The following is a 13829-nucleotide window of genomic DNA, read 5'->3' as shown; positions in this document are numbered from 1 at the left end:
AGCAACCTTGCTAGTTAAGGAATCATGATATAGCTGCAAATGACAAAAACTCTTCAGTTGTTTATACAACACGAATTGACCACGCCCTCTTAAAATAGAGCCACGCCCACTAAAAATGATGACGACGCCTCTTAAAAAGAGCCACGCCCACTGAAAAAAAGACAACGCCCTCTTCAAAAAAGCCACGCCCTCTCAAAAAAGCCACGCCCACTAAAAATATTGACCACGCCCTCTTAAAAAGGACAACGCCTACTAAAAATAGTGCAAATGTAAGGACTATTTGAACGCTAGTTTATGATAAATTTAGGACCTTGTTCAACCTGCACTTCTGTAGAAATGGTCAAGATGGTGAAAATCGTCTTTCGTCAAACGATTTTTTGGCAGGCGTGAGAAACGTGTTGGGCGGGCGTGAGTGCGTTAGACAACTAGCTGAGGCGCGAGATTCACGCCTTAGGCGTGAGACTTGTTAGGTCTGTATAATACCGACGGAGCGATATGTTGTCCTGGAGCAGTCCTATTGCTCACGTGCACACCTTCAAGTTCGTATTGAATAGCAAAATGTTGGCGCTGTAATAAATACGTACTGCAGATAGAAATTTTAGCACTAGAACTACACTGTGCGCAACTAGCGCTTTACACTATCCAGCCAATAGCTTTGCCTTCGAACTGACCTAGGGATTCTTTTCAAAGGTAAGCGCTCTCGTAGGAGCTCGTTTTCATCAAGAAGTCACATTAATTACTTATACCTACGCCACAAAAGGTGCCGTCTCTCTGTGTACTTAAGCCAACAAAAGGTGCCGTCTCTCTCTACACTGACGCCACCAATGGGTGACGTCTTTGTATATACTTAGGCCGTCTCTCTATGTACTAACGCCGTGCCCTCCCTCTATATAATTACGCTATGAACAAGTGTCGCCTTGCTGTAGGTAACTTAGTTTGAGACGTAATAGAGAGGTGACCTCTTCCTCACACGGTCTATGACTTCTTACATCTTGCATGATTGATCTTAATAATCTGCAATGCCACATCCGACCTAAAATTAATCTTCTGTACACATGACGAAGCCCAAAAGTCCTTAGGCTTGCCATAGGAACGCTCCGCTAAGTCGACCGCGTAATAAAGCTGCCTGGAATAGGAGAGAGTAACAAAACATCGCCTTAGTTGTTCTTGCCAGTTCCAAGTCTGAAATCAGAAACGTCGCAAACCTTTTTAACTACTCTGCGCTTGTTTTCAATGCGTACGAATCCGGCCTAAAGCGACCGTAAACACAACCGCTTATATATTTACAATGTAACCTTTGCTATGCAGCGTAGCCAAGGGTTGCGTAGCGTCTGACAATAGCACACTCTCGTGCACTCAACGCTGAAACAAAGTTTCATCCCGAGGCGTCGATTTGTCACTGCCAGCGAATGACGACAACAACGACGACTATTGGAGGCTACATTGATACTGATGGCTCTATTCTCAGCGGCTCTGAATTCAACTTCATAAGCAGTCAACAGCCAAGTACCTGGTCACGTTCCACACAGCTTTTTCTGCCAAGCCAGCGGTCGTCGTTACCCAAGTGTATCCTATATCGTTCAGCTCGAATGGAAAACACCCTAGACAACGCCGTGATCACCGATATCGATAAAGAAAAATTTCAATACGTCACCGGTGGACTAGCTCCTACTAACTAGATCATGAATCTTGATAGTTGCACATTCTACGACTAGTGGTTGCTCTTGCTTTACTAGATAATTAGAAATTCTTGAGGACAGCAGTAAATAGTGTTGAAAGGCCATACAATATGTGTGCTCATAAAAATAATAAACAGCTCACTTTTCAATAAAGCCTTGCTGTCGAATAAACATCCACAGAAAACTGCAGTTGAAAGTATAGAGCCACAGGCGTACTATGAGAGCCGGTACGGTTTTAAGAAACACAGTATTCTATGAATTTAATCACCTTACGTTTGTAATCCGTTGTTCAATTAATTAAGAGAAACATTGATTTGTCTTCAAGATACAAATTAAATAAACAATCCTGCCGAGCAGCGTACCTACCGAAAATCGTAAACAATCCCTCCTTTCTCAGCCGTATTACCACCAACGTGAACGTCTAAAGAGACAACATTCAGTCAGAACTGCTCTGCAAATACTGGAGTAGTACTACATAGGTTTGGCTTGCCAGCAGACGTCTCCTCCAGCGCTTCCTCGGTATCGCAAGACTATAACTCAAATATCGACAAAAGGCCAATCTCGATAGGAATAGAGTCTTACCTCAAGGTATTTCAAAATGACATCAGCAACATCGTTCCGATAAATAGTGCTCAAACTCTCGATCAGAGCGCCAATCGTCGCTCTACCCCCCTCTTGTTGTTGCCATCTTCTCAAAACAAATAATGTTGGACCACCAGCTGCTTGAAGAAACGCGTCAAAATTTGTTAGAGGTCGTCGAAGAAGTTTTTGCCCGAGTGATCTCCAGTCATCACCTAACTTGTCTTCAACGTCAAGAAGTCGTATAGTTCTAGCTATTGCTGGATGCAATTCCGGCTCAATCAAATCGCTAATGGGTTTACTAACATTTAGATCTCTAACGCAAGGAACCTAAGGAAAATAGAGAATAACAATCAAACCTTTTAATTGGTAACTGATCATTACCTGCTCGTATAAATCACCAAACCACTCAAGTAACTTTGGGGTAACGGCAATTTCTTTTTCCTTTGCATACAATTGCTTAGTTTTGATCGGATATCCTTCCAGTGAAACAAAATCACCATCTTGAATAAATCCAAGGTGAAGATTTAACCCAGGCATTCCCTGCTGCTTTGACCTTGAAATTTCAGACACTACGTGTTCTCTCACGGCGGAACAAACGTTGCAAAACAGTTTCTGTGCTGGTGAAGATATGACGCAAAACTGAATATCTGTCTGGCGAAGAGTTATTTCCAAACGGTGACCAGGATAGACGTGAAAATAGGCAACGTTTCTGTAGAGCACGGGAAGTCGAGGAAAACGTCGAGTAAGACGAGTCAATAGACGATAAAATAACGGAGAAGGAACACGATGATCAATCGAATAAAGATGAAGAGGAATGGTTTTCAGGTCTGACGAAACGTTCTGCGATTCCAAATGATGTCTATCTCTCAGTAAACAAGGAATAAAGAAATCAGATGGATGGTCGAGCACAGTAGCTACCTTTGCCTCGGGAAATTGGAGAAAGTCCGTGCTGTCATCCGACTGCTTCGATTGCATATCAAAGCCATAATAGTCACAGAGAAGATCGAAGTACTTCATTAGATAGACAATAAGACGTCGAGACTCGACGTCGCGAAGCTGATGCGTAAGCCACTGTCGAGTCACTATACCCTTCTTCTTCGACCGTTCAACATCATTAAAAAACCTGGGAGGTATTAGATGTTCGGCCGGTACCGTAATAAGTGTCTGAAGAACCTGAGTCAGCCAACAAAGATCGAGTATTGTATCCGGTTCTCCTTCGATACCAGGTATATCGTGATAAAGAATCACAGCACGATTGCTCAGATAGCGAATGACCAAATCAAACTCGTCGTCGCTGATGTCGCAGATCGCAGAAGCGATAACTTTCAAACAACGAATCGAAGTGGTCTTCTTTTCAGGACGATCTCTTTTGATTTTTCGAATGTACCGTTCAAATCGCAGAAACTTGATCGGAATTTTCGACGCAACTGAAAGTCTCTTTGCAGTTAACTCGGCTTTTAGTCGCAGCCGAAGTACCTCTTCGTCTTCGTCGTCCGGCTTTGAAGGATCCGACTTTGTGTTATCAACTGCAAAGAATAGGCGGCTTTGCGAAGCAGGAACAATGTTGCCCCAGAACGCTTTTCCTCTCAAGCGACTTAGGAGATAACTATTTTGCTTTTCAAGAAACTCGAACGACACTTTGTCCTTGTGAGTACCCACTAGAAACACGACAGGAAAAACGAGTTTTCCCCTTTCGTCTTCATAAACGGTTCGGCTGTCGGGCGGTTGCATGAGATGTGCAGCCGATATCCATTCTTCAAGTCGATCGTAACACGTTTCTCCTGGAGCAACGTCAACAGGAACCGGTTGGGAACCGGCAACGCGAAACTCCGATTGAGCAGGCTCTTCGAGAGGAATAGAAGCGTCAAACACAGCGAAATAGATCGCTTCTTTTGAAAGAAAAAGATAATGAGTGGCGTAGAAGACGTCTTGACCGCCGTAGTCAAGCATGTCAACATACGTTTCACCTCTGATCTCGCAATGAAGCTTGCTATCGCCGATATAAGTGCGGACGTGCTCTTTAATTTGACCAGAGATTTCGCCGTATGGGTCCTCTTTCGGAACGTCAGTTGATTCTAAAGCAGACGTTTTCTCCGTGACAGACTTGACTAAGACTGGAGATTTAGGCGAAACAGGAGCAGCGACATCCCCAGAACAAGATTCGTCGAAAATGCTCTCTGCAAGCTTTATCTCCTGACTAACAGACTGTTCTAGAATGAGTTCAGCCGTTGGTATTTTTTTATGACAAGAATATTGGCTGCCATTTGAAGACGTCTTCTGTTTAGAAGCGGTTGCTCTTTCGTCGGAGTCCTCGTGAATCAAATAGCTGCCAGTCAACTCCGCTTTTCCTCGTTTAGGCGCTGGCTTATGTTCGACGTCAAAAACATATTTCTTCCTCTTCCTCTTCATCTTTTGTTCCGCTTTAGTTTCCACTTCAACAACTGACATTGCCGCAGATCGCGTTCGAATGGCCACGTCAGAAGCCAACATTTTTTCAAACGTTTTTAAGTGGTCGTCCTCGGAAAGTGACTTAGTCCAATTGCAAGATTTTGAAACAATTATTTCACACTTCTTGTCAAATTCAACACCAATTGTGCTCGGCTCGGACGGATTGAATTTTTGATTAGTAAGTGATTTCCTTAAACTGCTTTTTCCAGAGCTGTCTTTACCGACGATGTCAAGCCTAATAAACAAGGCTTCAGCATATCCTTCCGTCAATGCTCGTAAATAGATTTCGCGCGCTCTCTCGTCCTGAGCAAACATTTCCAGAGGATAAGATGCTAAAAAAGAAGCGACACATTACAAATTTAATTTATATATATGCAAGATACTTGTATACGCAGTCAACCATAAAACAGGTATACATATAGTTAATCGCGGAGTACTGCTAAAAATTAGAAGCTTCTCCAGCTGCTGGTCGCAATAAACGAGCATATTACACAAGTGATGGGCAAATTTTAGCTTGTTATCCCTTAAGTCTGTACGCTTCCAGTTTCTGGAAAAGCTTCTACCTAGCTAGGCGAACATCTAGCTAGCTTGTATGACTTACATGATTTTGATAGCACAGGAGCAATATTGGTGTACCGATGACGTTTAGCAAAATCCGCAGCCTCTTGCACATTGCCTCCGAGGTTCACAATCAGCTCTATCATATCGTACTTTCCACTCTTTGCAGCCGCTAACAAAGCTTCCTCGCAGTTGGAAGCTACATGGGCTCCATTCCTGACAAGCCATTGAACAGTTTGTGAACTTCCACTTTCGACGGCCGAACAAAAAGCCTTTCGGACGTTGCAGTTGCGAAAGATGCCTTCCTTTTCCGTGTATTTGTCAAGCAAACGCACAGCTTCGTCGACAGAATTGAACTGTTCAAAAATCGGAGCAGCATACTTTCGAACAACTGAGGCCGAAACACGATCGTTTTGAAGCAATTCCAAAGCAATAGCCCAACACTCTTTGCGATGCTCGTCTGCTTCCATGCACTCACTGAAGGCGCGATTGAAAACGTCTTCACAATCATCTGCGTAGAACGAGATGAGCAGTAAGAACGTTTCAGAGCAACCATACTTGGCAGCCAAATGCACAGCCTGCAATTTATCTTCATCTTCCTCTTCTAAGCAAGCACCAACGTCGATAAGAAACTTACACACTGATGTACGTCCGTTGCCGGCAGCGAAATGCAAACAAGACGCTCCATGTTTGTCTTTGCTTTCAATCAAACGTTGATCCATTGCGACGACGGCTCTACAAACTGACACATGACCACAAGCCGAGGCTAAGTGCAACGAATTACGCCCTAAATCGTCCACTGCAGCAATGTCAGCATTGCAGTCCAACACAAGAAAATTACACAGCTCCGTGTGGCCTTTCATGGCAGCAAGAAGTAAAGGAAATCGACCGTCACAGTCTCTCGCCATCAGAGTCGCTCCCCGGTCTAAAAGCAATTTGCATGTCGTCACGTGCCCTCCTGAGGCAGCATAATGTATGGGTTGCCAACGATTTTTGCCGGTGGCGTTAATATCTGCTCCGTTGTCTAGCAATAGCCCGCAAATGTCGCCAAAGCCGCTTTTAGCAGCAATGTGCATTGGTCGAATACTCCTTTTGTCTGAAGAATTTCCATCCGCTCCTTTATCAAGAAACAGGAGGCACGCATCCACGTTTCCACTTTTTGCGGCGAAATGAAGAACTCCGCGGTCACTTTTGTCTTTTGCACAACGGTCAGCGCCTCTTTGAAGTAGCAACTTGCACAGAGTAACGTTCCCACTTTCAGCAGCTAAGTGCAGCGGCTGCCTACCAAAAATGTCTGCATCAGACACGCTTCCGTTCATTTTGAGAAGGATTCGGCATGACGATGTATGACCGCCTTCCGCGGCAAGGTGAACAGCTCGAAAATCGTACTTGTCTTTAGCACGAATTTCTGCTCCTTCCTGAAGCAACAACCGACAAACTGACGTTTGTCCTTTTCTAGATGCAAGAAGTAGAGGAGTTCTAAGAATGTTCGTCTTACATTCAATATCTGCTCCTCTCTGCAGAAGCAAAGAGCACGTCGAGACAAAGCCACCTTCTGCAGCGTAATGAAGTGCATGCCATTTAATCGTGTCCGTTGCAGATATGTCTGCACCGAAATCCAACAGTAGTTTACAAACGGAAGTGTGGCCTTTCTTAGATGCAAGATGCAACGCCCGACTTTCGTCTTCGTCACGGTGAGATATGTCGGCACCTTTGTCGAGCAAAAATTCACAAGCAAGCAAATGTCCTCTGTCAGCCGCATATTGAAGAGGAGACCAATGGTATTCGCCTTTTGCATTTACACTAGCTCCCTCGCCAATAAACATTTGACATAACGCCACGTTACCACGCATAGCCGCAAGATGCAGAGCCTCTTCGCCGTCGACTCCTTTTGCCATTACGTCTGCCTTTCGATCTAAAAGAAACTTGCAAACGGCAACTTGCTCAAACTGAGCGCCCACATGAAGTGCACGATATCCTCGTCCGTCTGGATCGTTCACATTGGCTCCATGTCGGAGAAAAAGCCTGCAAACATCCTCTCGACCCTTTCTGACAGCAAGATGAAATGGAGTGCCACCGTCAAGGTCTTTCACTTTTAAATTAGCCCCCTTTTCAAGGAGAAGCCCGCAAGTAGAGCAACGTCCTTCCTCAGCAGCGAAGAAGAGAACCGTCCTTCCGCCAACGCTGACAGCAGCTTCAATGTCAGCTCCGCGGTCAATAAAAAGCGTGCACAAACTGTCGTGACCGTACTCTGCAGCGACGCAAAGTGGACGTTTACCGTCAACGTCTTGACATTCTAAATCAGCGCCATTGTCCAACAGAAACTCGCTGACGGCGAAATGACCCTCCTCACTGGCATAGTGCAAGACTTCCCAATTAAATTCTCCCTTAGCGTGAATGTCGGCTCCCTTGCTAAGGAGAAACTCACACGTGCCTATGTGTCCGTTCGCAGCGGCAAGGTGCAAAGGAATGCAGCCAAATTCATCTGAACAATTAACATTTGCGCCTTCCTCGAGAAGAAATTCGCAGGTCTCATTGTGGCCGTTTTCAGCTGCAAAATGCAATGCAGAACGTCCCTCATCATCGTTGTTTTCCACATCGGCGCCAAAATCTAACATCATATTACAAAAGGAGGTGTGACCTTCCGCAGAAGCCGAGCATAACGGATCTTTTCCATCAGAGTCCTTGACAGCTACATTTGCACCTCTATTTAGCAGAACTTCTCCGAGACTTGTCTTACCATCATCAGCTACATAATGAAGAGCGCTTCGACCAAATTCGTCGAGTGAATTGACGTGTGCCCCGTGATCAAGAAGAGATAGGCATACTAAATCATGACCGTTGGCTGCCGCCAAGTGCAACGGACGCTCTTTGTCCTCATCTTCCGCCTCGATGTCTGAACCCATCTCCAGAAGGAGTTTACACGCTGAAAGGTGACCGCTCTGCGCCGCGTAGTGAAGTGGCTGACGACAACATTCGCCTTCGGTGGAAACACTAGCACCGGAATCAAGAAGAAGCTTTATTACATCAGGTGATCCTTGCTGACAGGCAATGTGAATTGCTTGGCCCTTTTCACTATTTTCAGCACAGATGTCTGCTCCACTTTCAAGGAGGAATGTAGTCGCATGAAGATGACCGGTCATAACAGCGCAGTGAAGAGCAGTTTGCGCAATTTTATCTCTCGCTGTAAGATCGGCACCGTTTTCAAGCAACAGTTGACAGAGTTCAGTGTGTCCTCCGAACGACGCCAGATGTAATGGTCGTCTACCCATATCATCTTCAGCGTTTAGATCAGCTTTACGCATCAGAAGAAGAGAGGTTGTATTGATAGAGCCCTTTCTTGCTGACATATGCAGTGGGCGTATCCCCTGTTCATCCCTCGCCTCGATGTCAGCCCCCCATTGGAGAAGAGCTTCACACAAAACCAAACGCCCGCCACTGGCCGCCAAGTGAAGAGGACGCTGTCCGGTTTTGTTTTTCACGTCAACGCTGACGCCAAAATTAAGAAAGAGTTCAACGTTCGCAACGTTGGCAGCTTCTGCAGCGCAGTGAATCGGAAGAAGGCCCTCTTCGTTTTGAATAAATAAACACTCTTTATCTAACTGCAGAAGCCCTTTACAAGCGTCGGCGTCTCCGTTTGCTGCTGCTTTGTGTAGTGACGTTAACGTTTCTGCCTTCTCCGACGTCATTTCGCAACTTTGAGAACATCGAAAGCTAAAATGACGTTTCAGTAACGCTTCGAATGCTGATATTGCAGCTTAGATGCGGTCGAAATATGCCCAGCATCGCTTTAGAACGATAGTCCGGGAGTTTCGTAGAGATAACGTGAGAATGCTCACGTGCACGCAGAACATCAGACAGGATTCGAATCCCGAAGCGTGCTTTTTTTTGTACTTTAGCGGCGATATACGATCACCCGCGACTGTGGCTTAACCGCCCGTAGCATTGTGCATGGTTCCAGGGAGGCGAAGCCCCCTGTGCGACATATGCTCATTGGGGCGGCTAAGCCCGGAGCGGGGCCGCCACCGATACCAGTAAGGTTTAGGATTGGTGTTGGGTTAGGAACAGGAAAAAAAAAAACGCTTTTTAAGCTCTCTTTATACAGCACTGCGCAGGCGTGGCAATGCGCACACCCATATGATAAGGATAACATCCGTAACGGTAAGAGCAGACACGGCGCTGTTTGTATCGGATTTACGATCGACTTCTGTACTTTTTTCGGTCACGACGCCTTGCAGAGTCATTCATCGCAGCACCCAAGAGAGTGTGATCGGTCACATGCGCGTTTTGTCTAGTAGCTTCAAAAGCGCTTTACGACGTACCTTTATTGGGGTAAGAACTCTTTCTTTCTATGTTTAGCTCGAGCTGTCCAAAGCAGTTTTTCCTAAAAGGGGCCCGAATCTCTCAGCGTTGCAAAATATATTGTTAATCATACAGAAATTCTTCGTTTGCAGGCTTGGCTTCTTTGCTTTCATTCATTAGGCTATTTAGCGACGAATAATCCGCAGGCAAAAACGACATCTGGCTCCACGGAAAATAACTATACCTAACCTTTAAAAAAATTTGAGCACTCACTTCTTCTTTCTTCTGTGACTAAAAGTATTACAGCGGCAAGACTTCAGTTACATGCACAACTAAAGTAGCGCCACCATCGCAATCGATGGTCACAAGGCAAGGGACGCTTTATTCGCACGGTGGAGCGGAACAGACGTACAAGTTATACGGGTTTTGTGAACCCCGTATTTGAGACAATGTCCGCTGATTTCTCTCTAACGCTAACGCCGATTCGCAATAGGATGAAAACGCAAGATGATCTTGCGATAAATCCGTTGCATTCGTTGTGAGAAGGAGCCGCCAGTCGGCGGATTTAGGCGAAAGTCTCGGCACACCGTGTGACTAGACAATACAGGAAGAAGGCGTACGTTTTTCGGAAGAAGCGAACTTGAGCCACCTTGTAGATATAGTCATTAGACGATACACTTAATTACTCCACGCGGACTCACGCATAATGGTCAATCACAAAAGGCTCAACTAATCAAGACGGATACATATAGCTTGAGATTTCGTGTGCGTGATACATAAATCGTTTTTTCATTTAGGTGTTATAACGGCTACAACAAAGAACGACAATTTAATTCCTGTTTTCGTTCATTACATCTCAAGTAAGAACATGATACAAACAACTGTGCCCAAAACAACGAACAGTCCGCACACAATGGCAACCATGTTGCATGCAATACATCGCTCGCTTAGACTCTCTTTGGGCTCCATTAAAATCTCCGCTGGCTATAGTCGACTTCGAACCTATAAAACGATACAGAAAAAAAGTAGCAAAAAAGTGTGAAAAGCGTCGAACGACGGTAATCCTTGTGAAGTCCCTAAAATGCGAGCATTTGAATGAATAAGGACTTCCTAGCTAGCGGTGTTAGGGCTGCCATAGCTATGAGAAGACTGTGCAGGGATCACACACAGATCTAAATCGGCCTCATCGGAAATAAATTGTCTTTAGGTAAAAACTCAAACGCTTATATTTACACCTATCGATTTAATACCTGATGTTTTCTTACTATTATACTTCATAAGATAATCCTTATACTCACTGAGTAGACGTGAGAGGAATTTCTATCGCCACCACAGGCGACCGCAGTAGTTGCTTCCGGTTTCTGCTGCATTTGATTGGATGCTGCAGGAGAATCGGAGGATGCTCTTAGTACAGGAAAATAGAAAAAAGTGAACCAAGGCGGTTCGAAGAAGGAAAAGTACGTGCATTGGAGTGTGATCAGAGTATTAGGAAAGGACAGTTGCAGGGACGACGGACGAAGATCATATTTACATGATGCGCAGGGACATTTCGATAGGAGTCAAGCGCCTTTCAACAAAAAGTCTTCGTATGCGACAGCGTCACTTTATGCCTCTTCCGGCTTGTGTTCATACAGTGCTCCTTTTTTAAGAGGACATGTTGCTTTCGCAATCAAATAATACGTAGGTAGACACAACAAAGGCTCTCACGGCCTACTCACCTTTACGGCACAATTGGTACGAAGAGCGAGCGATTATTTTCTGAACCTTATAAGGCAAATGGCGTTGAAGTGAGTGCTGACTACTAAGCGGCAGAGCGATAAAAGTCGGTGATGAAAGAAAATGACGAACAGGTAGATGAGGCCGCTGCCTATACAAGGCGAGATCTAGGCTTCAGAGGTGGATTGGTCCTTACATTCGACTATGAAGTTGAAAGGAAATGACGCACAGAGAAGCCAAGTCGTTGCTTTTATAAAGACCGCAGAGCCTATCACAGTTGAAGTGCCACCAGTACCAGGTAAAAAGAGTCAAACGTCATGAACATTCTTAACTTTGATAAATTTATCTTACTTGTCGTAATTCATGTTTGTGTCAGTGCATCTTCTCAGTGTGAACGTGACGCATTCCGTCTTCTCTCTGCATGGTAAGCAATCCAGCTTCAACTGCGGTTCTTACCCGCCTGAACAATTTTTTCTTTAGGCGACGGCCGACTATGAAAAGGCAGATTTTATTGGAGAAACCTCCCTGCCGTACTCACAGTCTTGCTTGTAAACATTACTCTATTGAGATGTGGTTTTTAGGGTAGTGCGTCTGTAACATCTTTTACACGTGATTGTCAGCGAACAATGTCTCATTTGAGAGGCGATTGAAAATTATAGATCATTTCTTGAACAGTGCTGGCGTAAAAAAAATGTTTGGAGACACTTCTAGATTTGTAAGGGCGTCCTATGGAGTCGGAAAGCTCTGAATAAGATTACAGAATTTGTGGTGGAGTCATTTGCCCGTCATCCGTTAGACGTAAGACGTAGACGTAGATTGTTTCTGCAATAATGCCGTAATATAGTCAAAAAGAAAATTATAGAACCCCGTCATAAACAGCGAGATTTGGTTAGAATCTATTTTGCTAATATCCTGTTTTTCTGCAGTTTTTTTCGTACGCCACTGTGACCTTCTCAACCTCCTCCTACTCTAAGTTAATTCTGCCTTTCATTCTGCCTTCAGTGAGGGGTAGATACGTCAGTCTTTTCGATACATCAGAAGATGTAGTAGATGTGATTTGACTAGACGACAAAGATGTCGAATGTCTCATCGAATCGGCGATAAAGAAGGAGCGCTGCTGCATTGATATCATCCTTCGCTGGTCGAGCAAAAACAGTGCTTCTCATAAAGTAGCAGAAGAGTTCCTAGCCGAGCTAAAGACGCTGGTCGCTAAAGCGTGCGATGAAAGGAGCCCGGGAGTGATTTTAGACTGGTTCTATTTAGACAGTTCTAATCTTCAACGACATGACGAAGATCCGGCCGTTTATACGTACAGTGAAGTCGACCAGAAGCGACGAGGTTTTTCTAGCTGTCAATCACATCCTGTTTTTCACTCGACCAGAGAAAGGCAGTCGCTCTTGTGTTCAAGACTTGGTCATTATTGACATTGAAGAGGTAGCTTCTCAGGTAATTAGATGGCAAGGTTCCTATTCTCTGGCTTACATTACATTTAGCCTATTATTGGCTCAGCAAATCCTGTTGGAACTACGTGCAATTCTGGTAAGTTGTAGTATATGTTTCTAGTCCTATCCAAAGCAGGGCCGCTTTCATTTGTTGCTATACGTGATCGTACAACTCGAAATGATGTTTTGAAAGGGACTATCTCTTCTGAATAGAAAGGATCACATATGCGCGATGACCACCATTTCAATGTCTTTGATTCCTCCCTTGTCATCAAGTCGTTTACTTCGCAAACTTTTTGAAATAGCTATCTTTCTGTTTTAGTGTCGCATTACGACAAGATGTGTTCGCAATGAATATGTCCTTCCAAGAATTCTTCAAATTGAATCTGAAATGGAAGGACAAGAGATCTGGACGGAGGTGCAGCCACTTTGGGAATTAAATCCTTCTGGAGTCGCTCTTGGATCCGTCTTTCTATTGTCTCGACGCTGATGGTCACGGTATGATTTTCGGTCAGAAAGATTCTTGCCTTGTCGTCGAAAAGCTAAAGGTGGTTTCCAAGGCGTCACTAGCTCATATTGCTGCAGCATTCATTCTGAACGTCTTCGACCGCTGCCGTCCACCTTTTTCGCAGTCTTCTTCTTATTATTATGAGCGCGAAAACAGTGTATGCGACTATGTTATTAAGGTCAACAAGAAAGGCCGTGATGTACTCGAAGCCTTGACTCGCTCTCCGATGACCAGAGAGAAGGTTTTGTTATGATAAACAATTTTCCAGAGAAATTGTCGACGAATCTTCTCCTGTTTGTCTTCCACGCCATTGATGTTGCATGTAAGAAGACAACACTGGTCTCGCCCAGTGGGAATTTTTTGATTACGAGATGTCTTATCGCTTCGACGTTCTTCGCCTTATTTCTTCACGGCTTTCTTCTGTTCAACGAAATTTAGTTGAACGTCTATTGGTGACGTCAAATGTACAGAAATGGGTTTTTCATGATATGCAGATGAACTGTTCACAGTTGGAAGCCACCGGAAGCTTATTGGCATTTCTCATAAGTTTGGCTCAAAATTCGTCTCGTCGGCGTTCTTTGATTTCACCCCCGT

General features: G+C 44.6%; 1 protein-coding gene and 1 long non-coding RNA gene across 8 annotated transcripts; one reads left to right on the top strand and one right to left on the bottom strand.

Moving 5' to 3' along the window:
- Positions 1-754: 754 nt before the first annotated feature.
- On the bottom strand, positions 755-9036 carry LOC136197887 (uncharacterized). Of its 6 annotated transcripts, none has more exons than XM_065987741.1 (11): positions 5311-9036; positions 2643-5041; positions 2262-2588; positions 2155-2209; positions 2046-2100; positions 1948-1997; positions 1787-1894; positions 1650-1732; positions 1511-1601; positions 1296-1458; positions 755-1250 (listed from the first exon to the last, which is right to left on the bottom strand). In XM_065987741.1, exons 1-6 carry the CDS (start codon positions 8954-8956, stop codon positions 1973-1975), a joined length of 6507 nt encoding a protein of 2168 aa, XP_065843813.1. In that variant the 5' UTR covers positions 8957-9036; the 3' UTR covers positions 755-1250; positions 1296-1458; positions 1511-1601; positions 1650-1732; positions 1787-1894; positions 1948-1972. The 6 variants fall into 6 exon arrangements, with proteins under 6 accessions (XP_065843813.1, XP_065843812.1, XP_065843811.1 ...); XM_065987740.1 differs by having other exon boundaries at positions 1655-1732; XM_065987739.1 differs by having other exon boundaries at positions 1511-1732.
- Positions 9037-10033: 997 nt separating this feature from the next.
- Positions 10034-11959, top strand: LOC136197898 (uncharacterized). Of its 2 annotated transcripts, XR_010672633.1 has the most exons (6): positions 10034-10185; positions 10239-10627; positions 10684-10776; positions 10851-11583; positions 11662-11709; positions 11766-11959. It is a non-coding gene; the product is annotated as an uncharacterized lncRNA (long non-coding RNA). The 2 variants fall into 2 exon arrangements; XR_010672632.1 differs by having other exon boundaries at positions 10034-10627.
- Positions 11960-13829: the final 1870 nt, after the last annotated feature.

Source organism: Oscarella lobularis, chromosome 18 (genome assembly GCF_947507565.1).
Source record: "Oscarella lobularis chromosome 18, ooOscLobu1.1, whole genome shotgun sequence".
In the NCBI taxonomy this organism is placed as follows: Eukaryota; Metazoa; Porifera; class Homoscleromorpha; order Homosclerophorida; family Oscarellidae; genus Oscarella; species Oscarella lobularis.
The sequence above is the reverse complement of the archived record's forward strand: the minus strand, read 5'-3'. Positions and strand labels throughout refer to the sequence as shown.